General features: G+C 40.4%; 1 protein-coding gene and 1 pseudogene across 2 annotated transcripts in view; one reads left to right on the plus strand and one right to left on the minus strand.

The window, feature by feature from the left end:
• Nucleotides 1–605: 605 nt before the first annotated feature.
• LOC110196321 (all-trans-retinol 13,14-reductase-like) overlaps nucleotides 606–26,502 on the minus strand; it is a 35,840-nt gene continuing 9,943 nt past the window's right edge. For both annotated transcript variants that reach the window (XM_020969491.2, XM_020969492.2), the window contains exons 6-11: nucleotides 24,743–24,862; nucleotides 3,088–3,226; nucleotides 2,548–2,657; nucleotides 2,295–2,461; nucleotides 1,906–2,065; nucleotides 606–1,104 (exon numbers count right to left, since the gene is read on the minus strand). In XM_020969491.2, coding sequence (XP_020825150.1) covers nucleotides 959–1,104; nucleotides 1,906–2,065; nucleotides 2,295–2,461; nucleotides 2,548–2,657; nucleotides 3,088–3,226; nucleotides 24,743–24,862 — 842 coding nt within the window. In that variant the 3' untranslated portion in view covers nucleotides 606–958. The remainder of the gene's footprint in view (nucleotides 1,105–1,905; nucleotides 2,066–2,294; nucleotides 2,462–2,547; nucleotides 2,658–3,087; nucleotides 3,227–24,742; nucleotides 24,863–26,502) is intronic.
• Nucleotides 7,111–9,662, plus strand: LOC110196329 (tumor protein D54 pseudogene; annotated as a pseudogene).

Below are 26,502 nucleotides of genomic sequence, written 5' to 3' on the forward strand. Positions count from 1 at the left end.
AAAGCTAGGCCCTCTGGGATCCAATTAAGAGGCAGACAGTTCCTGCCCTACTTTACTTTTTTTTTTAATGTCACTCTATATGGCACGGAGACTAAATCTGTGATTTCATTGGTATAGGGAGCTGCTCTGCTGCTTATAGTCTCAGAGGGTTGCCCACAGCCCTGAAAAATCCAGCAGCTTGCCCAGCATTTGTCAGTGGCAGGGCTTGAACGCAGGCTTTCCTGGCCACCCAGCCAGCTCTCTCCACATGCCCATCTCATCCATTGGACTGGGCTCCATTTTTTGCTTTTCTTTGTATCGCCAGTACTTGGCCCATAAGAGGCATGTAACCAATGTTTGTTGACACTACAGTAGGACTACATCTTACTGCCTCTCACAAAAAGATGTGGCAGTACACTGGGGACTGGAAGGGACATTAGAAATGACATAATCCGTCCCCTGCATTTCATCGCTGAGGAAACTCAGGCCTAGAGATGTGAGGTGACTTGGCCAGAGTCACAGAGACATTGAGGAGCAGAACCAGAATTAGGTCCAGACTCCAAACACTCTGTATCATATACCATGAGATGCCCAAGTCAAGAACACTGTTGGAGATGACAAGGAGGTAATGTTTCGTTTATGTTTAATTTCATAAGCAAATCACTAGTCCAGAACAAAAGCCTCAGGATAAGCACGATCCCATTTTAAACACTGCCATGAAACATCATCCCCTGGCCCACCTGGAAGACCACCAGGGACCTGACTTTGACAACCATGATCTAAAATTTAAAAACCTCCATGGACTTCACCTTGGATATCACAGTGACAGCTCTGTATTGTTACTATGGCTTTCATCGAGGAACAAGGTGAAATGTTGCAGTGCGTTAGAGGTTAGTTGGCAGGTGTGTCCTTTCTGCATAGCTCTCAGGCCTATTCAGGACCCAGGACTCTTCGCCACAGGGGATCCGCTTGGACTGTGCTAATTCATCCTCTTGGGGGGTGCAGCGGAGACCCGAGACTGAAGCTGCAGGAGGTCCAGGTGCACGTTCCTCTGCAGGATGGTGCTGCTGCACAACAGGGCCCCATGTAGGGCCCCAAACAAACCACAGGTGAACACGTCCTGACCTAGAAAGCAGAAGCAGGGTCATGCGAGGGCCAGGCCAAGCAGGACGGCAAGCCTGTTTCTCAGCCAGGGAACTCAGAAGGCTGTGCCTAAGCTCTGAGAGAAGAAGGACTCCTAGGGTCTGGACTGAGCTCGGTTCCCACCTCCCTGGAGTACATTCTCTCTCCTTTTCTGGAGAAATCAATGAGGGTCTGGGCAAAACAGCTGCTGCTGAGTGAAGATACAAGAGGGACCCAAGGCCTAAGAGACCAGGCCGCTTCATCAGTCCAATACCAGAATAGAACTGGGGTTCTTCACTTATGTCGTGGACCCCTTTGGCAGACTGACAAAGCCTGTGGACTCCTTCAAAGAATGTTTTTAAAAGCATAAGACAAAATACCGATTATTTTACCAATTATATTGAAATGCAGTTATCAAAATGTAAAAACAAGTTCATAGACTTTATGTTAAGAATCCCTGAGAGGGGGCAACTGGGTGGCGCAGTGGACAGAGCATTGGCCCCAAAGTCAGGAGGACCTGAGTTCAAATCCGGCCTCAGACCAAATACTTGACACTTATTAGCTGTGTGACCCTGGGCACGTCACTTAACCTCAATTGCCTTAAAAAAAAAAAAAAGAATCCCTGATAGAGGCACCACAAGTCAAATCCCTCTGTCTTCTTCCCCCGCTGTCTCCCAGCCTTGCTTGGGATCAAGTAGCTCCTGCTGCTCATAGAACTTCCAAGATAGAACCTGGGGAGGCAAAGAGGTGAGAGCCCAAGGAACACAGCAACAGCCCAAGTCCTAGCATAGTGAGGCATTGTACCTGTAAGGTAGAGATTGGGGATGGGGCTCTGGGCCCTCACTGTGGCCAGTACGTGGGGCTGTAGATGGTTCGGGTTGTGGCCAACCCCACAAGTCTCTCCATGCGGGGCAGCCAGGAAGAACTGACGGCTGAGTGGACTCCCTACTGATACATTATGAACCTGAGGAGGTAAAGAAGATGGTTGAGATGGAGAAGAAATACAGTTGGGCCTTAGACTCCATCATCCCTACTTTCTCTTCCGTTTGTACCACACCAAGGTGAGCTGTCTGAGGCTCTGTACCCCTCACTCACAGGTACTTACTTCCCTTCAGAACCACCCTCCTCTGTCTCAATATGAGGCCGTAGAACTAAGGCTGGCCTGCCTCCCCAACCTCTCCCTACACCAATACCTTCCCCTCCAACTGAGGGTATAGTTTCATCAAAACAGACATGGAAGCATCTATGAATGAGTCCTTCAGGGCCTCATAGTCACTCCCCGTCTTGTGTGGGGGCTCACTCTGCCATTCCTCAAACCACTCGTAGCGGGCAGGCAACATCATCATCAGTGTTGATTGGTCTGAGGAGACAGAGTTCTGGTCACTACACCTGGTGCTGGGCCTATCCTACTGTCTTCCCTTCCCCTCTTCTGTGGCCCCTGTTCACCTGGGAACCTGTCCTTCCATGTTGGGTCTTTGGCTGATGGTGAGGTGATGAAGAAATAGGGAATGTGTTCCACAGCTTGGTCCCTGGATAGGGACAGGTATCTCTCCATCCTGTGGGGAGGAGAGAAGAGATGAGCCACATGGCTGGTTCCTCTACAGTTTGAATCAATGGATCCTCTGAGGTGGCGTCTTAACCCTCTCACAAGAAGGGGACAGGAGTCATTCTCCCCAAACAGGACAGTTTAGTACAAGGGGAGCTGGACAGATTCCTTGGATCCAAAAATACTGCCAGAGACAACTTAAACAGGTCAGACCAACAGCTGATCCTGGAAAGCTAAGGAAAGAGGCTTAGGGGTTGTCTCCTTCGTGAGGAAGAAAAAAAAAGATACAGGAACTTCCAGAAGGAGGCCTGACCTCAAAAAGGATGAGTAAGTAACTACAAGGTGGAGACCATGGGCCTATGAGTCATCTGGGACCCCTTCCCTGCCCAGCTTTTAGGAAGGAGGAGGATCACAGACCTCTTTCCTCCTTTAGGACTTACGCTTGGTCAATGTCTGTGTCAAAGTAGATATAACAATTGTTGGCTTCCAGGCCCAGGTTTTTCTTGGAACCTCGAAGGCAGATGAAGACACAAAGTGTAGACACGCCAGGCTGCACCATTCCCAGATAGGACTGTATACCTGTCAAAAGGACCACAGTGACCTCAGGGTGCAGCAACAGATAGACAGCTGTGTTTGTGCATATACTGGGTAATAACCCAGTCATTGATTTAGGTAAAGGCTGATGGTTTAAACCTGCCCCTTACTCTGATGAGACAGCGTGCTGTATAGTTTTGCTCCTATTTAGTGTTTGGATGTCAGTTCTTTTACTACTGCCCCAAATATCTTTCTGCAGCAACTTAGGAAGTTCTTCAACTTGTGCATTTTACTTCCTCTCCCTCTCCCTCCTCTGCTCATCCCCACAATCATGTCAACCCGTCTTTCTTTCTTCCTCCCCCTTTCCTGGGCTATCACTACTTCTGTTAGCATTTTGTGCAGCTGATGCTCAGATATGTATCCTAGCCTCTACACTCTTGCTTCTCTAAAGCTGATGCACATTTCCTGCTGGATAGGATCAAATGAAATAAGATCTGCAAAGTGCTTAGCACAGTGCCTGGCATATGGTTGGGACTTAATAAATGCTTATTCCTTCCCTCCTTCCCTTATTTTAACTGCCAACTATTATACCTTCATTCTTTTAAACAGAAGAGCTTGCTAAAACTGTGATGACAAAGAGAATACTATTTTGATTGTTTAAATTAGGAAGTTTTACATGCAAAAAGTCAGTGCAGCTAGTTTAAAAGCAGGTAGGTGAGGGGGCAGCTAGATGATGCATTGGATAGAGCACCAGCCCTGGAGTCAGGAGGGCCTGAGTTCAAATCCAGCCTCAGGCACTTGACACTAGCTGTGTGACCCTAAGCAAGTCACTTAACTCCAATTGCCTCACTAAAGAAAAAAGCAGGTAGGTGGCACAGTAGATGGGAGTGCTTGGCCTGGAATTAGAAAGGCTTGAGTTCAAATGTGACCTCAAGGCAACTTACTAGCTTTGTGATCCGGGGCAAGAGATTGAACCTCTCTCTGTCTGCCTCATTTTCCTCAACTACAAAATGAGGATGGTAACAGCACCTATCTCCCAGGGTTGTAAAGACCAAATGAAATATTTGTAATGCATTTAGCACAGTGCCTGGCACATAGTATGGGCTATATAAATGCTTATTCCCTTCCCCTACTCTTCGTTCTCGTAATATTTCTAACAAACGTATACCATCTAAAATCTATAGGAAATTGACACAAACATGTAAAACTAAGAGCCATTCGTTGATAGATAAGTGGCCAGAGGATATAAACTAAGTTTTCCAAAGAAATATCAACAACCATATGAAAAAAATTCCCCAAATTACTAATTGTAAGAGAAATGCAAATCAACACAACTCTGAGGCACAACCTCACTCATAACAAATTGGTAAAGGCAATAAAATACAAAGATAGTCAATGTTGGAAGGGTTGTTAAAAGATAGGAATTGAAGAAGTATAGCCCAGCTTTTCCTCCACAAAGAATATGGAAAATGTACCAGACCAAGTCCTGATCTGGACATCCAAAAAAATCACATTAAGTAATTTTTCCAGTCCAGGTCAACACAGGGAGTCAAAGAGGACTGCAGAAAGAGGAGAAGGATCTGGGCAAGGGCACTGTAGTGTGGAACATTCTAGTGCCCAGGAACGGAAAATGGACTGGAGCTATCTATATACAAAAGCAGAAAGCACCAGAGCAGGAAACAGTCCCAGGGCATCCCTGAACTAGTAATAGAAGCAAGAATAGGTGCCATCGGGTAGCTTTCACTTACTACCCAGTTCTAGGTCATAGATCCAGGATAGACTGAGGACCTAGGCCTTGGAGTGATGGAGAGCAATGGTCCCACACTCCCTTGACTGTGTCCTGAGTGAGGAACACGTTTAAAAGCATGTAAGAACTGTGTGGCGCTGACTCCAGGAACAAAGCAAGGACTCAGTTCTAGCCTGTAGGTCAGTCTGAAGTCTCCAAAAGAATCCCCGGGACAAGAATGCCAGGCAAATGGGAAGCCTGCAGTTCTATCACTCTGAACTTACAAAGCTTCCCAGCTGGCTGACAGTAGATGAATCCAGCAGCAGTCCACTGGAACTTCCAACCAGGAGCAGGCCCATAAGAATGGAGCTGAGACCCAAAGCCAGGTCAGGATATTGCTGAGCTCAGAGCAGAAAACCAATAATCAGTTTGCCCCAGATCGGACCAGACTGTGAGCACTGAAAGCCTGAGTTTCTCTGCTTGAACTGGCCCTGAAATCCTTACATAACACAACATCCACTGCCCTAAGAAAGCAGTAGAAGGTCCCAAGAAAACAAAAGCTCAGTTCGGACATTCCCTGTAGAAGTCTGAAGAAGCTAGTCCTGACATAAGATCCAAAGTCAAGAAGTAGGCTGGAATAATTAGCAAACGAAAAAAAGAATCACACCTTAATAAAGAGTTATTATGGTGACAGGGAAACTCAAGACAAATCCAGAAGAAGAGAGTGACTACAAAATACATACAAGCAAAAGCTCAAAGAGAAATGCAGCTTGGGCACAAGTCCAAACAGAACCTTTGGAATTGATAAAGCAATACTTTTAAAAGCTAAAAAAAAAAATTAAACCAAATAAGTGTGCTAGAGGAAAAAAAACAGGAAAAGAAATGGAAATTGTGGAAGAAAGATGTGGGAAAAAAAATAATTTAATGGCTTGAAAGAAGAGTACAAAACTTTACCCAAGAAAGTTACTGCCTCTAATAAAAAGAAATGCAGGGGAAGATGGCTTAGCAATTCCAGATCTTAAATTGTATTATAAAGCAACAATCATCAAAACTGCTTGGTACTGGCTGAGAAACAGAGTGGTGGATCAGTGGAATAGGTTAAATATGTAAGACACAGTAGTAAATGACTATAGTAATCTATTGTTTGATAAACCCAAAGATCCCAGCTTCTGGGATAAGAACCCACTTTTTGAAAAAAAAAAAACTGCTGGGGGCAGCTAGGTGGCGCAGTGGATAGAGCACCAGCCCTGAAGTCAGGAGGACCTGAGTTCAAATCTGACCCCAGACCAAACACTTGACACTTAACTAGCTACATGACCCTAGGCAAGTCACTTAACCCCAATTGCCTAAAAAGCAAAAAAAAAAAAAACTGCTGGGAAAACTGGAAAAGAGTATGGCAGAAACTAGGCATAGACCAAAATCTCATGCCATATACCAAAATAATGTCAAAATGGGTTCATGATTTAGATATAAAGGCTGATACTATAAGCAAACTGGAAGAGCAAGGAATAGTTTACTTATCAGATCTATGGAGAACAGAAGAATTCATGACCAAACAGGAGATAGAGAACATTATGAAAAGCAAAATGGATAATTTTGATTACATTAAATTGAAAAGATTTTGCACAAACAAAGCCAATGCAACTAAGATTAGAAGGAAGGTAGAAAATTGGGAAAGAATTTTTACAACCAGTCTCTCTAACAAGGGCCTCATTTCTAAAATATATAGAGAATTAAGACAAATTTATAAGAATACAAACCATTCCCCAATTGATAAATGGTCAAAGGATATGAACAGACAGTTCTCAGATGAAGAAATTAAAGCCATCTATAGTCATATGAAAAAATGCTCTAAATCATTATTGATTAGAGAAATTCAAATCAAAACAAATCTGAGGTACCACATCACACCTATCAGATTGGCCAACATGATAAACAGGAAAATGATAAATGCTGGAGAAGATATGGGAAAATTGGAACACTAACGCATTGTTTGGTGGAGTTGTGAAATGATCCAGCCATTTTGGAGAACAATTTGGAACTATGCCCAAAGGGCTATAAAAATGTGCATACCCTTGGACCCAGCAATAGCACTTCTAGGGCTATATCCCAAAGAGATCATACAAATGGGAAAAGGACCCACATGTACAAAAATATTCATAGCAGCTCTTTTTGTGGTGGCAAAGAATTGGAAATTGAGAGGATGCCCATCAACTGGTATGTAATATATGAATGGGAATGTAATGGAATACTATTGTGCTATAAGAAATGATGAACAGGCTGACTTCAGAAAAACCTGGAAAGACTCATACGGATTGATGCTGAGTGAAGTGAGCAGAACCAAGAGAATGTCATACACAATAACAGCCACTTTGTGTGATGACTAATATTGATAAACTTAACCCTTCTCAGCAATACAAGGATCTAAGACATCTCCAGGGGCCTCGTGATGGAAAAATGCTATCCACATCCAAAGAAAGAACTATGGAAGTTGAATTGCTATCTTTTTTTTTCTCTTCTGTTGAGTTTTGTTTCTTCTTTCTGATGGTTCCTCCTATTGGTTTTAATTTTTACTTACAACATCATTAATGTGAAAATATGTTTAATAGGAATGTAAATGTAACCTGTATCAGATTGTGCGCCATCTTGGGGAGGGTGGTGGGGAGAAAGGGGGAGAAAAATTTTCAACTCAAAAGCACATGGAAGTGATTGTTGATAAATCAAAATAAATTAATAAAATAAATTTTAAAAAAAGAAAGTTACTTCCTGAAAATTAGAATTAACTAATTAAAAGCTAATGATTTCATGAGACATCAAGAAATATTAAAACAAAGTTGAAAGACTGAAAAAAAATAGAAGAAAATGTAATGTATTTTATAGCAAAAACAACTGACTTGGAAAACAGATCAAGGAGATGTAATTTAAAAATCATTTAAAAAATTTGAAAGCCATGACCAAAAAAAGAGTTGATGTTGCATTTCACTAAATCATAAAAGAAAATGGCTCAGATGTCTTAGAACCAGAGAAATAGAAAGAATCTATCTCTCACCTCTTGAAAGAAACCCCAGAATGAGAACTTGAAGGAATATTATAGCCAAAATCCAGAGCTTTCTAGGTCAAAGAAAAAATAATTCAAGTTGCCAGAAAGAAAGAATTCAGGAGCTGAGGAGCCACCATTAAGGTCACACACAATTTAGTGGCTGTCACTAAAGTAACACAGGCTGGAATATGGTATTCCAGAAGGCAAAAGATCTAGTATCCTGAGTGAAGAACAAGGTGGGGTTTTTTTGGTGGTTTTTGGTTTTGGCAAGGCAATGGGGTTAAGTGACTTGCCCAGGGTCACACAGCCAGTAAGTGTTATGTGTCTGAGGCCAGATTTGAACTCAGGCCCTCTTGAATCCAGGGCTCTATCCACCACACCACGAGGAACAAGTTTAAAAGCATGTAAGAACTGTGTGGCGCCGACTCCAGAAACAAAGCAAGGACTCAGTTCTAGCCTATAGGTCAGTCTGAAGTCTTTGATAGAATACCCAGGACAAGAATCCCAGGCAAATGGGAAGCCTTCAGTTCTATCACTCTGAACTTGCAAAGCTTCTCAGCTGGCTGATAGCCAAAGTCTGCAGAGAGGTCAAGAAGGATGAGGATAAAGAAAAGGCTATTGAATTTAGCAATGAATGGAGTGATTGGGGCCATGAGTGTTAATATGTGCAGTACCTGTGGTTGTAGCAGCTGATTGCAAGTCTTCCAGGTATTCTAGGTGGGAGCTATAGACTTTAGGCTTGGCCCAGGTCCTTAGCCATACACAGAGCCCAGACATAGACCCTGGCAACTGAGATAGCAACCTGAATTCCCCTCAAAAAGATCTGTTGTCAGATACCATGACAGTCTCTGTGGATACAGAGACTGCTAGGACATCTGTTCCTAAGGGCTTGATTTAGGCAGAGGAAGAAGAGCTCAGATGTGAACTCTCCAAGGTAGAAGAGGAGATTTTGACATTACAGCAGATCCTAAGGGCCAAAGAGAAACACTGCGGACAGCTGAAGAGAAAGTTGAGCCTGACTCCCCTGAATAGACTGAAACAGAATCTTTCAAAGAATTGACATGATGATCTGGTCTCCAATGCCTATGAAAAAAATCTGAGAATGCTGGAGAGTGGAATGAGAAACTGATACATTATGACCTTTACAAGAAGATTCAGGAAATTCTCCCAGGCAGGAGAGAAGACTTCAGCTGCCCTGTTTAATGTGGGATCTGCCATCAGCAGTAAACATGGACATATGAAGAACTCTGCAATCTTCAAGTCTTTCAAAGATAGAGTTGAGACTATAAAGTCCAAAGTCATCAGTGGCAGAGAGAATGGTGGAGACATCCTTCCTTCACCAACAGGAATTAGTGATAAACCCCTGCAGGATTATGCTTCCTTCTATACCCCTTTGGAGCTTCACCCCACCACAGAATAAGTTCAAGAACCCTCTCAACTCCTCATGAGCAACTGCAGAAAAAGAAAAACCCAGCAAAATGATCATTCAGACCAGAAAATGGAGAGAGCCCTGTGTTGAGAATTCATATCCATACATATGTAGACACTTACTGTGGGATTTGAATAAAATAGTGAACAAAAAGTTGTATGCACAGATATTTATACTCAAGCTTGTAGATGAAATGTACATCTGGGCTGTTCTTCCCGGGAGGTGAATTTTAAATAGACAAAGCCATTGCTTCAACTCCCTTTTGGAAAACACTAGCCTAGCTGAATGCCCAAATCCGTTTCTGTTTAGGAATACAAAGAAGTAAAATCATGAAACAAACTTTGAAAACTTAGCTCTTTTTCTTCCTTCCTTCAGTTTCTGAAAGCTCCTATAAGTAACCTAGAAGATTTTAATTAACTCAGTTTTTTTTTCTAAAAATGATGACCAAAATGTAAAACTATTTTTTCTATGTCTCCCTGCCCCTCTACCAAAGGAAACTCAAACAAGCAGCTGCCTGGTTGTTATGCAAATGTTCTAGCTTTAACAAAACAATTTCAAAAAGCAAAACTAGGCAAAGCAGCTTTAGCCTCATATTAGGAAAATAATATTATCTTGGACCCTTAAACCAAAATGCAAGCCTTACATCACCTGCTGCTTTACTTATTTACCTGTTTATATAAAGAAATTGAAGGTTCTAAAGCAGGGTTTTGAGCAACTAGCCCTTGAGGCAGCATGCTTGCCAGTGTATGAAATTTGCTTCTCTGTTCTCTGAATTCCTATTGCAGCTCCTAGTAAGTTCCTACCTTTAGCTAATCAGCTCAAAGGCACTACCAATGAAAGATAAACCCCTCTCTTAAGCAACTTTTAAATGAGAACAGCTCATCCCCCTCTACTACTGGCTATTCTACTTCTGAATAAGCCCAGAGAATTGTACATTACTGGTCAGTAAATCTGAAACTTCCATTGTTTATAATACCTAAAATTCAGAAAATAAACTTAATGAGAAGCAGGACTGGACCTTCCTCAAGACAGGTTGGAATTGGATGGAAAGTGTTGGTTGGGATTAGTAGGAACCTGTTTGGGGATTTGTTGACTTTGTAATAGCAATATTCCTCAGGAGCTCTGAGACATTTTCCCCCCTTTTCCATTTTTAAAATGCTGGCATTTGGCAGCTTTCTTGCCTAGCATGAGGCTTGATTTTGAGGGTGAAGTTTTGTGCCTTATTGGCTTTCAGCAGTGGGATTAAAATCTTTTTGCTTAAATACATATTAATTAAATTTCATTGGCTGAAGGAATACTCCTCATGGCTCTATTTTGTTGAGCTGTATTGCTCTCCCTATTCTAGAGAATCAGGTTCTGATACACCAGTATCTGCTTATCTATCCAAATGCTCTTCTGAAGGGCAGAATTCCGTTCAGTGTAAGGAGGTAGATGAAGTAGGAAGCGTACTATGCAGTGTCCTTTTATCCGGTTTTATTATTTGTGGCTGAAATTGTCAGAAGGGAAACAGTGAGAAGAAGTAAGATACAGGGGTGGGAATTAATCTTTCTTCTCCTTAAACTGGATATTGAGTACTTGTCATTAAATATTCTTTGCAGGGTAACAAACAAACAAAAAAGGAGATATTGGTAACACTGGAGAGAGATGAGGTCAGAAGCCAGACCACAGAGTTAAGGAGAGTGGGAGGAGAAGAAGTGGAGGCTCCTATTATAGATGACCTTCTCAAGTAGTTTAACTACAGTAGGCAGAAGAGATACGTGATAATAGCAGGAAGACAGATCAAAAGAGTTTTTTTGAGGATGCGAGAGACCTAGGCATATTTGTAGGCAATAGGGAAGGAGCCAGTAGGTAGAGAGAGAGTGAAGATAAATAAGGGATTGGGGATAAGGAGGCAGTCACCATTACTATTCAGGATAGTACTAGAAATGCAAGCTATCACAATAAGAAAAGAAAGAGAATTTCAGGGAATAAGCATAGACAAAATGGAAATAAAAACACTTTTTATAGGTAATATAAAGGTTTATTTAGAGAACCCTACAGAATCAACTAAAAAAACTAACTGAAACAATTAGCAACTTCAGCAAAGTTGGTGTATATAAAATAAATCCACACAAATCATCAGCATTTATGTATATTATCAACAAAATCCAGCAGGAAGAGATAAAAAGAGAATATCTATTTAAAATACCTGCATAAAGTATAAAATACTTGGGAGTCTGCCTGTATAAACACAGTTACAAAAGAGTCTTTATACAAAGCCAAATCTAAATAATTGGAGAAATATTAATTATTCATAGGTAGGCTAGGCCAATATAACAAAAATAGCAATACTACCTAAGTTGATTTACTTATTCAATACCATACCAACCAAACTACCAAACTACTGTATAGAATATACAGCTAGGAAAAATAATAACAAAATTCATCTGGAAGAACAAAAGGTCAAGAATCTCAAGGTAATTAATGGAAAAAAAAAGTGGGAAAGAATGGGGCCTTACCGTACCAGATCTCAAACTATACTATAAAGCACAATCATCAGAACAATTTGTTTTCAATAAAAAATAGAAATGTTGATCAGTGGAAAAGATTAGTAATATTTAGAAGTAATTGAATGTGGTAGCCTAGTGTTTGGTAAACTCAAAGATCTCTGCTTTTATGGAGTGGAGTGAAGAACTCATTGTTTGACAAAAACAATTGGGAAAAGAGAAAGCATTCTGGCAGAAACTAGATAAAGGCCAATACTCAAACAGTATACCAAGATAAGCTTCAATTGGATACATGTTAGACATAAAAAGTGACATCATAAACAAATTGGAGTAGCAAGGAAGAAATTAATCATCATATCTATGGATAAGGGAATGATACATGACCACAAATGGGATTGAGAAGTTCAAAGAAGGTAAAATGGACAATTCTGACTACATAAAATGAAAAAGTTTTTACACAAAACAAATGCAGCAAAAATTAGAAGAGAAGTAGGTCAATGGGAAAAAATCTTTGCACAAATTTTTCGATAAAGGTCTCATTTCTAAGGTATTTAGGGAATTGATTCAAATTTATAAGAAATAGAGCCCAACTGATAAATGGTCAAAGGATACAAATAGGCACTTTTCAGAAGAAGATATTCAGAAGAAGATATCAATAGCCATATTAAAAATGGTCTAAATTACTAATAATCACAGAAATGCAAATTAAGTAACTCTGAAGTATAACTTATACCCATCAAATGAACAAAGTTGACCGAAAAAATGAAAAACGATGAAAGTTGGCAGGACTGTTGGAAAACACGTGCATCAATGTAACTGTGAAATGACCCAGTCATTCTGCAAAGTAATCTGGAAGTATGTCCCCAAATCTATTTAAACTATACATATTCTTTGACCCAGCAATACTGCTATTAGGTCTTTACTTCAGAGAGATCAAAGAAAAGGGGAAAGGATCCATATGTAAAAAATATTTATAGAGGGCCAGCTAGGTGGCACAGTGGATAGAACACTGGCCATGGAGTCAGGAGGGCCTGAGTTCAAATTCAGCCTCAGACACTTGCCACTTACTAGCTGTGTAACCCTGGGCAAGTCACTTAACCCCATTGCCTAGCCAAAAAAAAAAAAAGATATCAATAAAAAAAATATTTATAGCAGCATTTTTGTGGTGGTAAAGAATTGGAAATGGGATACCCATCAATTAGGGAATGGTTGGACAAATTGTGGTGTATTAATGTGATAAAATACTATTGTGCTTATAAGAAAGGATGAAGGGGATGGTTTCAGAGAAACCTAAGAAGACTTGTATGGACTGATACAAAATGACTGAGCAGAACCAGAAGAACAATTTATATAATTATTGACAATATTGTAAAGACAGCTTCATTCCTCTTTGGATGCAGCCTAAGGTGACCAACCCTGCAAATCTAAGCTTAACCATAAGTGAAAAAATATGAACATTCAAGAGTAAAAAGATGTTTAAAACATCCTTAGAAAGAATACTAGAGTGGATAGAGCACTGGCCCTAAAGTCAGGAGGACTTGAGTTGAAATCCAGCCTCAGACCAAACACCTGACACATACTAGCTGTGTGACCCTGGGCAAGTCACTTAACCTCAATTGCCTAAAAAAAAATATACTAGAGGCAGAATCAAGATGGTGGAGTGAAAGAAGTATTTTGTTTTTTGTTTTGCCTAGTTCACCTAGCACACTTCCTCCACAACAATCTAGACCAAATTCTCATCAGGAAAGCCAAGAAAAAATAACAGTGAGTCCTTTTTCCAGACAAAAAGGTCTGGATACTGAGGCAAGCAGGGGCTGACCAGGAGCTTGAGTCAATGGTGGGAAAGGGGAGCATTCCAGCACCAAGGCCGGGAAAGAGAATTGAGATAGAACACCAGGGCAGGTGGCACTGGGGCAGAACAAGATCCCAGGGGACCCCTGCACTAGGGCTGGGAGTTGCCCATTCCCTAGTTCCAGGTCACAGATCAAGGGCAGAGAGGAGCAGCCACAAGCAAATGGTGCCCTCACTGTATACTGAGCAAGGAACAAGTTCCAGAAAGATAGCTGTGTGGCTCTGAGCCCGGAAGCAGAATAGCCACCAAATTCTAACATTTAGCCACACACAAAAGCCTCTAGTGGAATAACCAAGACCAAAGAAGATCCAGCAGTCCAGTCCATCTGAACCTGCAGAACCCACAGGGAGCTAAGAGTGATTGCATCCAGCAGTAGTCTACTGAAACTCAGCTACAAATAAGCCAACAGGCCCAACTTGCAGAGCTCAGACCAGGAGTATTAACAGACCTTTCTGTAGATCATACCACTTTGGAAGCACAGAAAATTTGCAGGCCTCCACACTGAGTTATGAAAGTAGCAGAAAGACATGAAAGGACAGAAGCTCAGTCCAGTCATCCCATCCACCCAGCCCAGAAGTGAGCAGAGCCCAATGCTATCATAGAGAACAAAGTCAAGAATTAGGCCAGAAAAATGAGCAAACAAAAGAACTGGACATTAAGAAGCATAAGGAGCTTCCCAGTTACAGGGAAGCTCAAGACTCAAAGACAGAAGACAATGACTTGAAAACATCTACAAGCAAAGCCTAAAAAAAAGAAAGAAGGAAGGAAGAAAGAAAGAGAAAGAAAGGGAGGGAGGAAGGAAGAAAGAAAGAAAGAAAAAGAAAGAAAGAAAGAAAGAAAGAAAGAAAGAAAGAAAGAAAGAAAGAAGGAAGGAAGGAAGGAAGGAGAAAGAAAATTGGACACAAGCCCAATAAGAACTAGAAAGAAAGAAAGAAAGAAAGGAAGGAAGGAAGGAAGAAAGAAAATTGGACACAAGCCCAATAAGAACAAGGAAGAAAGAAAGAAAGAAAGAAAGAAAGAAAGAAGAAAGAAAAAGAAAGAAGAAAGAAAGAAAGAAAGAAAGAAAGAAAGAAAGAAAGGAAGAAGGAAGGAAGGAAGGAAGGAAGGAAGGAGGAAAGAAAAAGAAAGAAGAAAGAAAGAAGAAGAAAGAAAGAAAGAAAGAAAGAAAGAAAGAAAGAAAGAAAGAAAGAAAATTGGACACAAGCCCAACAAGAACTAGCCAAGTTAAAGAGTTAAAGATGGCTCTTAAAAAAAATATTGAAAAAAACCAAATGAGAGCTAGGGAAGCAAGATATGAACTGAAGAAAAAAACTCCTTAAAAATTAGAACTGGCCAAGTAGAAGCTAATGATTCCAGGAGACATCAAGAAATAAAACAAAGTAAAAAGGTTGAAAAAATGTGAAATGAAAAAATATAGGGAAAATGTGAAATATCTCATGGGGAAAATAACTGATCTAAAAAATAGACTGAGGAGAGATCATTTAAGAATTAAATAACCATATAAAAGCCAGAACGAAAAAGGAACTAACAGGCAAAACTACAAAGAGAAAGAGGTGACAAATAAGGGTTGGGGGACACTGGGGTAGAGAGGAAAAGAGCCATTGGGAAGACAGCCACTTTAAAAATGATTTAGCTGAATACCTTAGGAGACATTATACTATGTTTACAGCAGAAGGGGTGGGGGTGGGGTATCCAATATTAGAAACAAATGGAGGGGAGGCGGAGCCAAGATGGCGTAGTGAAAGCAGTGACTTGCTTGAGCTCTCCCCCAAACCCCTCCAAATACTCATAAAAAAATGGCTCTAAACAAATTCTGAAGCAGCAGAACCCACAAAAGGACAGAGTGAAACAAATTTCCAGCCAAAGACAACCTGGATGATTGATGAGAAAGGTGTATCGTACCGGGCTGGGAGCTCAGCGCAGCGAGGCTTGGGCGCGCAGGCCGCAGGGAACCTGGAGCAGGCCTCAGAGGACTGAATCGCAGGCAGCTGTGGCAGTTTCCAGACTCCTCAACCCACTAGTGCCAAAGACAACTTAGAAAGTCAGTGGGAAAAGTCTGTTTCTGTCGGTGCTCAGAGAGGAAGGCGGGGTCTCAGCTCCATTCCCCAAGAGTCTGCCCCTGGGGGGGGGCAGCTGCTTCCCGAGCTTCCTGCCCACAGACTGAGGGGGAGTCCAGTGGCTGATCAGAGAGGGATTGCAGGGATCTCTTTGCCAGTGCTGAGGCAGGAATCTCTTGCTTTACCCCTATTTGGATCTGGGTCACAGTTCTGGGCGGCGGTGCTGGGGTGAGGAGGAACGCTGGCTTGGTGGAGCTTGTAGTGGTTGTGAAGAGAAGCCCCTCCTCACAATTACAGGACAGAAAGGAATACTTGTGCTCACAGGCCAGAAAAGGAGTAAACACCTCGCCCCTTATCATACCACCTTGGAAGAGCTGAAAATTTACAGGTCCCTACAAGTGTCTCTGAAAACAGCTACACAAACCCCTGAAGCTTGGGACAGTACACTCTCCACATTGGAAGCAGACTCTTACCTTAACAAGGAGTTTAAAACTCAAGTAATTGGCTGGGATCATGAGCAAGCAGGGCACAAAAAAATCAGACTATATTATCTTACTTTGGTGAAAAAGAAGATCAAAATATACAACCAGAAGAACACAACAAAGTCAAAGCTCCTAAATCCAAAGCCTTCAAGAAAAATATGAATCAGTCCTAGGCCTTGGAAGAGCTCAAAAGGGATTTTGAGAAGCAAGTAAGGGAAGTAGAGGAAAAACTGGGAAGAGAAATGAGAGTGATGCAAGAAAATCATGAAAAACAAGTCAGCAGCTTGCTAAAGGAGACCCAAAAAAATACTGAAGAAAATAACACCTTAAAAAAAGCCTAACCCAAATGGCAAAAGAGGTCCAAAAAGCCAATGAGGAGAAAAATGCCCTAAAAAGAAAATTGGCCAAATGGAAAAGGAAGTCCAAAAGATTACTGAAGAAAATACTTCCTTAAAAATTAGAATAGAGCAATTGGAAGACAGTGACTTTATGAGAAATCAAGACACTGTAAAACAAATCCAAAAGAATGAAAAATTAGAAAACAATGTGAAATATCTCATTGGAAAAACAACTGACCTGGAAAATAGATCCAGGAGAGAGAATTTAAAAATTATTGGACTATCTGAAAGCCATGATCAAAAAAAGAGCCTAGACATCATCTTTCAAGAAATTATCAAGGAAAACTGCCCTGATATTAGTAGAACCAGAGGGCAAAATAGAAATTGAAAGAATCCACAGATCTCCTCCTGAAAGAGATCCCCAAAGGAAAACTCCTAGGAATATAGCCAAATTCCAGAGTTCCCAGGTCAAGGAGAAAATATTACAAGCTGCCAGAAGGAAACAATTCAAGTACTGTGGAAACACAATCAGGATAACACAAGATTTAGCAGCTTCTACATTAAAGGACCGCAGGGCATGGAATATAATATTCCAGAGGGCAAAGGAGATAGGATTACAACCAAGAATCACCTACCCAGCAAAACTGAGTATAATCCTTCAGGGGAAAAAATGGTCATTCAGTGAAATAGAGGACTTTCAAGCATTCTGATGAAAAGACCAGAGCTGAATAGAAAATTTGACTTTCAAATACAGGACTCAAGTGGAACATGAAGAGGTAAACAGGAAAGAGAAATCATAAGAGACTTATTAAGATTGAACTGTTTACATTCCTGCATGGAAAGATGATATTTATAACTCATGAGACCTTTGTCAGTATTAGGGTAGTTGAGGAAAAAAATTATTGTATGTATAGTAGATAGATAGAGAGAGGGCACAGGGTGAGTTGAAGATTAAGGGGTCATATCTGGAGAATAAAATTAAGGATGAGAGAGGATTATACTCAGAGAAGAAGAAAGGAGAGGTAGAATGGGGTAAATTATCTCACAAAAAAAACAGAAAAGTCTCTTCAGTGGAGGGGAAATGGGGAAGGTGAGAGGGAATGAGTGAATCTTATTCTCATAGGATTTGGCTTAAGGAGGGAATAACATACACATTCAATTGGGTATGGAAATCTGTCTTACCCTACAGGAAAATAGGGGGAAGGGGACAAGAGAGCAGGGGGATGATAGAGAGGAGGGCAGATTGGGAAAGGGGTAATCAGAAGTAAATACTTCTGAGGAGGGACAGGGTCAAAAGAAAGAATAGAATAAATGGGAGGGCAGGATAGGATTAAGGGAAATAGAGTTAGTTTTTCACAACATGTCTACTATGGACGTGTTTTGCATAACTGCACATGTATAACCTATATTGAGTTGCTTGCCTTTTCAATGAAGGTGGGTGGGGAGGGAGGAAGAGAGAAAATTTGAAACCTAAAGTTTTAAAAACACATGTTTAAAAAAAATGTTTTCACATGCAACTGGGAAATAAGAAATATAGGAAATGGGGTACAGAAGTCTATCCTGCCCTATAGGAAAATAGAAGGGGAAAGGGATAAGAGAAGGGGAGAGAGGTAGAAGAGAGGACAGACTAGGGGAAGGGATATTCAGAATGCATGCCATCTTGGGGTGGGGAGGGGAGATGGGGTGAAAATTTAGAATTCAAAAACTTGTGGGAGTGAATGTTGAAAACTAAAAATAAATTTATATTTAAAAAAAAAGAAACAAATGGAGGAAAAAATAATCCTAACTCTCATAACTTTAAATATGAATGTATTAAACAATCCAATAAAATGAAAAACATAACAGATTGTAAAAGAAAACAAAACTCTACAATCCATTGCTTACAAAAAACACATTTTAAAAACAAAGACCTACACAAAATAAAACTGAGGGGTTGGGCAGAAAATTACATTAAGTGAATTTTAAAAATCAGGAGTTGTAATCACACCATCTGACAAAGCAAAACAAACCCTCAGAATCTAAAAGGGGATAAACAAGGAAGCAAAATTAGTCTAAAATGAATGACAGACAAGAAATCAATGTAAGTATTAAGTTTATATGCTTCAAATTCCTTAGCATTCATAAAGAAAATATTAACCAAGCTACAAGAATATATATATAGACAGTAAGACAGTAGTGGCAGGAGACTTCAATTTCCCTTTCTCAGTATTGGATTAGTCTAATAGAAAGATAAACAAGAGGGAAAACCTAGATCTGAACAAATTGTTGGAGAAACCAGAGCTTAAAGACTGATAGCTTCTTCTAAATTGGATTGCAAAAGAATATAAATATTTCTCAGTTCCATATGGAGCTCTTATGAAAACTGACCATGTGTTAGATCACAGAGCTATTGCAAACAAAAGTAAAAAGGCAGAAATTGTAAATATATCCTTTACAGATGATAGATAACACAATAAAAGTAATTATTGGTTCAGGGTCTATAAACAAAAGACACAAACCCGAGTGAAGACTTAACAGTGAAATCCTAAATGACAAGTAGACCAAAGAACAAATCATAGAAACAATAATCATGTGAAAGAACATGATAACGATGAAACAACATATCAGACTTTCTGGGAATGCAGCTCAAGAAGTCCTGGGGGGGGGGGGCATGGAATCATAGCTCTGCAAACATACATTGACAAAACAGAAAAACAGAGGGTTAATAACTCAATGTGCACTTAAAATTAGAAAGTCAACAAATAAACCAACCTAAAATTAACACAGAAGAGGAGATACAAGAAATTAGATAAGAAAGCTGGAAACAATAACAACAAAACAAAACCCCATAGAGATTATAAAAATAAAAGCTGGTTCTTTGAAAAAACCAATAAAATTGAGAAACTTTTAGCTAATCTGATTAAAAAGGAGAATACAGAAAATCAAATCAATAAAATAGCAAATTAGCAAGGTGAAATCATAGCAAAACCAGAAGAAATAAAAATAATAATAAAAAGAATATATTATACACAATTATGTGCAAACAAAACTGAGAACACTAGAGAAACAGGAATAGCTTCAAAAAATATAAAATATCCATACTATCATAAGACCAGATAGAGATCTTAAATAATCCAATCTCACACAAGAAATTAGAACTAACTGTAAAAGAACAACTGGGGGGGAGGGGTGCTGGCCTTCGACTTCTGGTCCTAATGGATTCACAGGAGAATTCTATCAAACTTTTAAGGAACAATTAGTACCCATACTTCACAAATTATTCTCAAAAATTAAGAAAGAATTATCCTACCAGAATCTTTTATGAGACAGATAGAGTCCTGATACCTAAAACACTGAAGGACAATTACAGGCCAATATCTTTAATGAATATTGATTTAAAAGTTTTAAACGAATCCTATCAAACAGACTAGTTATTTATCCAAGAAATCATTCATTATGACTGAATTGGATTTATGCCAGGGGTGTGAGGATAGTTCAATATTAAGAAAACAATAAACAGAATTAATCATATTAAAAACAAAAACATCCAACTCCATGTAAATTATCTCAATAGAAGCAGGAAAGGCCTTTGGCAGAACACAAGACTCATTTGTGCTCCAAAAAAAACAACAACTACAAAGTATAGGCAGAGGGACTTTTTTTTTTTTGATGAGGCAATCAGGGTTAAGCAACTTGACTAGAGTCGCATAGCTAGTATCACATGTCTGAGGCCAGATGTGAACTCAAGTCTTCCTGACTTTAGGGCCAGTGCTCTATCCACTGTGCTACCTAGCTGCCCTGGGACTTTTGTTTGAATGTCATAAAATGTATCTATCTAAATCCAAAAGCAAGTATATACAATGAGATACACTAGAACTTCTTCCTGTAAATGCAGGAGTAAATCAAGGATGTCCACTTTCCTCTCTTTTATTTGACATGGTCCTGGAAATTCTAGCAACAGAAATAAGATAAGAGACAGAAAGTAAAAGCATAAAGCTAGATACAGTGGAAATAAAGCTGTCCCTATAGGGAGATGAGATGATGGTATACTTGGAAAATCCTAGAGAATCAACAAAGATACTAAGGCAATAATAGCTTCAGCAAAGTTGCAGGCTACAATATAAACTCTTAAAAACGTGCAACATTTCTTTATAAGAATAATAGAATCCAAGAAGCAATAATAGAAAGGGAAATCCCATTCCAGATAACTACAAAATGCAATCAAGTATCTGGATTGATTTACCAAAGTACACAGAAGACTTGTGTAGATGGATTTACAAAGTGCTTCCTAACAAAATAAAGAACGACTTAAATAGCTAGAATAATATTCAGTACTCATGGCTGGGCTGTGTCATTATAGTAAAAAAAATAATAATAATAACAATAACATAAAACACTACCAAAGTTAATTACTACTTTTAATACTATATAGATTACTTTCTAGAGCTTGATAAAATAAGAACAAAATTCATTTTTAAAAAATATCTAGAATATTAAGAGAAATTTTGAAAAGAAGTAGAGACAAAGGGGAATAGTGCTTCCAGACCTCAAACTATATTATAAAGCAACAGTCATCAAAACCATCTGGTATTGGTTAAAAAGTAGAGGGGTAGATTAATGGGACAAGTCTAGACAAGGAAGAAGCAGAAACAATGGAAATTATTTACTTTGATAACATAAATTACCTAGGAAAGAACTCTTTATTAGATAAAAACTGCTGGGAAAACTGGAGAGCAGTCCTGTAGAAATTAGGCTTAGACCAGCACCTTCTACCGTATTCCACATTACATTCTGAATGGATATGTGATCTTTATATTAAAGATCAGACTATAAAAAAAATTTTAAAAGAAACAGATCATATACTTCTCATAGTGATGGATAGGAGATGTATTCTTAATTAAGCAAAATGTAGCAGCAATTACAAAAGATAATATAGATAACTTTGATTAAATGAAACTGAAAGGCTTCTGCACAGATAAAATTAATGTACCTAAGATGAGAAGGAAGTGGCTGAATGAGAAAAAAGAATCTTGATATCAAATTCTCTGACAAGGGTTTGGTATCCAAGATAGATAAATTATTAATAAATATATACCTGCTTATACATACACACACACACACACACACACACACACACACACACACACATATATATATATATTCTGTCTTGCTCCTTGCTCCAGAGAGCCAAAATAGAAGCAATGGGTAGAAGTTGCAAAGAGAAAAACTTAGACATGATGTAAGGAAAATGTCCCAATAATTAGAGCTAAAATGAAATGGACTACCATTGTAATATGGTAGTGTGTTCCTCCTTATTGGAGGTTTCTAAGCAGAGACTGAATGATTACTTAATCAAATTTGTTGAAGAATGAGCTTCTTTTTTCTGGTAAAGGTTGGAGTAGAGGGCCTCTGAGGTCTCTTCTAACTCTGGAATTCTGAGAATACACTTATTCTTGGTAAATATATGGGCAACTCATTGGCACAGTGGCACAGTGCCAGGCCTAGAGTCAGGAAGACTCATCTTCCTGAGTTCAAATCTGGCCTCAGACACTTACTAGCTGTGTGACCCTGGACAAGTCATTTAACCCTGTTTGCTTCAATTTCCTCATCTGTAAAATGAGCTGGAGAAGGGAATGGCAAACCACTCCAGTATCTTTGCCAAGAAAACCCCAAATAGGGTTGCAAAGAGTCAGACACTATTGAAAATGACTCAACAACAAAATTCTTGGTAAAAAGATAATGGGTGAAGGGTGCACAATGTTGCATACTCTAGCCACCTAAAGTTTTAATGAAGATTTTTGCTGTTATTGAAGGGAAAGTTCCCAGGGGCGGGGGAGGGAGGGGAATTCCCATGGAAAGGGAGAGAATACTGGAAAGGATGTTGCATAACAAGTAAAACGAATTAATAATGCTTTTCTTAAAATGAAAATCAAGCAGAGGATATGCATGCACAATTCAATACTATAATCAAACAAATCTTACCACAAAGTTCATGTAACCAGAATTAATATTAACACTTTTGCTACATGATAATTAGACATAAATAAGAACCAGTTTATATAAATGATAGCAATTAGCATTTCTTTTACAGAGCTAAACTAATCATGTCTAGGAATGAAGGGAGATAAACTGGGCTGGACAGAAACCTGATTTGTGGTCTTTCTGAAAACCCCTGAAACCTACAACCTGGCAGGGGCTAAGGGAGTAACTTTGGACTATGTGATTCAGTCTCTATTTAAATCCAAGATCCTATCACCCAATGGCTAATGACCCAAGCCCTTTCCCACAAGGGTCTACACAGAGGATGGCAGCAAACTCTTCTTTCCTCCCCTAAACTACCTGCAGCCTGTGCTAAATAAGTATTCCATGAGGATATTAGTCTGGGGCTAGGATCATTAACCTAGGCAGAGTTAGGACTGGAATCTGGGTGTCCTGAGCCAAAGCCCAATGCCCTAACTAGCTAGGTAATTTATGTCAGGCAAGCCAAGTTCCTGTCTCTGGCCCACGGATAATCTAATCTCACATGAATGGGTTAGACTAAATAACCTACCAACTGTGAAGCAATCATGCATGAAATTTACCTTCATGTATGAAACTGGGTAGTCCTTTTCTACTAATCTATATTGTGTTTATCTTTTTTATTTTTGTTTTTGTTTTTGCTTATTGAAACCACATTACTTTGGGGTTTTTCAGTCTGTTTTTGGCTTTTGCAATTTCTATTTTTATTCCAAACTTAAACACCCAAAAAAGGACATTTACATACAGAAAGCAGAACAGAAAAAAGAGGAATATCTATGAAACTGTGAATCTCCACTTCATGCCGCTTTTTTTTTAAGGTACATAATAAATTCTGTGCATTACTCTCCAACCTGTTCTACTTGTCTGTGCTTCCTTCTCTTCTGTGCGCTTTTTAAAAATGTTACATTGCTGCCTCCTCTCCCCTTTCTGGCATCACTGTTGTTAAGCCCCTACTTAACAAAGCACAGCTGAGCAAAGTAGATCCACATAGTGCTGGGCTCCAAAATGCATGGCTGGCTCTTCATCTTGTGTCCATCCCCTCTGTGTTGGGAGATGGGCGGCTGGATTCTTCAGCCTGTTCCCTCTCCCTCTGTTTCTAGAGATTCGGGCAGTTTTCACTTATGGTTTTCTTGTCTTCTATGTCTTCATGTAGTTCTTATGGAAAATCCACTTTTTCATGGAAATCCCCTTTTTCCTTTGTATCTCTGCCTGAAAGAAGCATTGAGCTTGATTTGCAATAATGGTGTGTGTGTATTTCTGTTATCTACTCCTCTCTCTAACTTTAGTTCCAGAATTGGAGCTTTGTTCCAAGGCCAGTCTCTTGTTCCTATGCTGTGCTTTTGGGTGGGGTGGTCAGCCCTACTTGGCCTTACCCTAGGTCCCTTTTGTCCTTGTGCTGACCTCTACCTCCAGGGCTTGATGCTCCTGGAACTTTGTGGTTCAGAGCACAAGATCTTTGGGGACCTCTCTAGCACCTCAGGATAGAGTTAAGGACCTCTGATCCCATCCTCTCTCCCTAATTACCTTGTATTTAACTACTTCGTATTTATTTGTATATGGGTTCTTCCTATTTATTCTCTGTATAAATTTACACAAGTCCTTGTCGTCTAAGCTCCTTACCAGTATGGATTATTTCATTCATTATATTTGTGTTCCAGGGTGGCAGGAGCTTAATAAATGCTTACAGCTGGAATGAGTTCGTAATTTAGCCCAGAAGCAATAAGAGAGCCACCAGAGCTTCTTGGAGTGGCACACAGCTAGTAAGCAGGAAAGCCAGAATTTCAACCCAAACATTTTGGCTACAAATCTCATTCTCTCTCCACTAAGATAGGCATGCTAGGGGAAAGAGAGAGACTGTTGGGAGACAGCCAACATTAGGAAGGAGGGGGTGAGAAAGACTGGAAAAATGGAGGAACGAAGCAACAGAAAAGAAAGTTACCATCCACCTCCTGGGCTTCAGCCAAAGCCCGAATATCTCACCTGGGAATGGGCTAATAGGGGGTCAGGAATCATAATAGGTATTCTCACATTTCCTAAGTAAGGAGAGACTATGGGACATTTGAGAAAGAGAGCAGAGGAAAGCTTTTCTAACAAACTCAGCTGACTTGCTTTAGGATAAGGCATCATGGTTGGCATAGACCTAGTGGCTTTTACCTGGTGAACAGCGGGCCTTCTCAGGCAGCAAGCGCTCATAGGTATGAAATATTCCTGCATTGGAGATCACGATGGGAGAAAAGATGTCCACCAGCCCTCCGTTCTTCTTCACCCTGACGCCTGCAGAACAGAGGGGAGCAGATGAGGTCTGGAGAAGGCAGATGCCCGTGGAGAAGGGAGGGGAAGGCTCCAGGACTTCCCAAGTGCTGTTTGGTTCTAGAGCAGAAAAGTCTGAGACTTCCCCCAAACTGCCCCTCCTGGGCCATCTTCCTTTCCCATATCAAAGGGCCTACTCTGTTCTCTTTTAGGTAGGCTCTCCAAAAAAATTGTAGAGTTTTCAGAGTCCCAGCTTGCCGGCTTAGTAGCCACCCTAACTTTCCCCTAGAGATCTAAGTGTTAAAGTCTCTCCTTAATTTCCAATTCTTCATAAGAAGTATTAGCATAAGAAGTATAAATGACTGCTAACAGCTTAAAGTATTAGCCTTTCCCTAAGGATCAATTTGCATATTAATAGATCTCCAAGCTTTAAAGGAATGACTAAAGCTCCAACCCGAGCATTTAAAGCAAATTGGAAGTTTTGGGAAGATTTGGGGGGAAATGAGGACTTTCCCCATATGGAACCACTAGCCTGTGTGCGGGCAATGATAGAGTTGTGTGACTACCAGGAGACCTGCCCTAGCCTTAACTAGCCATGGTCGAGCACAAGTCCTACTGACAGGAGTCCAGAATCATGCTGTTAAGTCTTCCTACCAGGGTGGGCCTATGTCTGGGCAGGGCACCTAGCTAATTCCAACTTTGGCATATCTGAAAGGTGCCCCCAGGATGCCACCCTGCCCTGTAATCTCCCCAACAGCTCTATCACCATGCCACAAATGTACCACTGGAGCTAAATTCTTTGCCCTTAAAGTCAACAAGGGCATTTGAGAGGGGGCTAGCAATTCATTTAATAAACTATCAAAAGATTGGCGTGAATTACCTTGAATCTTAAGTAAGAGTTGAACAGTTTTTGCTTTGAGGGATATATGGGGAAGAGAGAGAGACATGCTGAACACAGGACACCTTTCTTTGGTGTGAAGCCTGGCACCTAGTAAGTGCTAAATCAAATGCATCTTGGCCGTCCGCACACCCAGAAAAGCAGGCCTAGAGTGACGGGCACCTAAATAAGGATTGGAGGGGCCTCTGTCCAGCCGGGTGGTAAAAGGATGGGCAGGAGTGCAGGAAGGCAAACTTTATTTCACAGTTTTACTGCATAATGTTCCATTCTGACTAAGACCTTGCTTAGAAACTTACTGCCCTCCCATAGACACTAAAAGAGGTGACTGTGGTGGGGAGCCACAGCCACCTCCCCCCACCCCTTCAGGGGCCATGTCCTAGTTTGGAAAAGATGTTGCAGGACTTTTGTCCTTGTCCTTGTGCCTGATCCTTCCAACGCTGCCAGAGCTGCCTCCCTAACAAGCCCCTCGTTCGGCCTTCTTCGTGCTGTGCTGTGCTGACACCCTCCCCCTATCTCCAGCATTGCCTTCCCTTGCTCCTCCCACTCCTGACTGTGGACAAGTTCCCAGGGTTCCAGGCTCACCCTCTGGTTTTTTTTTCCTCCTTAGTGAAGTCAGCCACTTGTAATGTTTCAACCATCATTTCCGGGGAAATTACTTCCTAATCAGTATGTCTAGCCCCCGTCCCTCTTGAGCACAAGATCTAGAATTCAACATGACCCCATGCAGACACATCCTCTTCCAACACCTGCTCTTCTTCCTCCCCAA

Source organism: Phascolarctos cinereus, unplaced genomic scaffold, assembly GCF_003287225.1.
Source record: "Phascolarctos cinereus isolate Bilbo 61053 unplaced genomic scaffold, phaCin_HiC Scaffold_2;HRSCAF=192, whole genome shotgun sequence".
Classification (NCBI taxonomy): Eukaryota; Metazoa; Chordata; class Mammalia; order Diprotodontia; family Phascolarctidae; genus Phascolarctos; species Phascolarctos cinereus.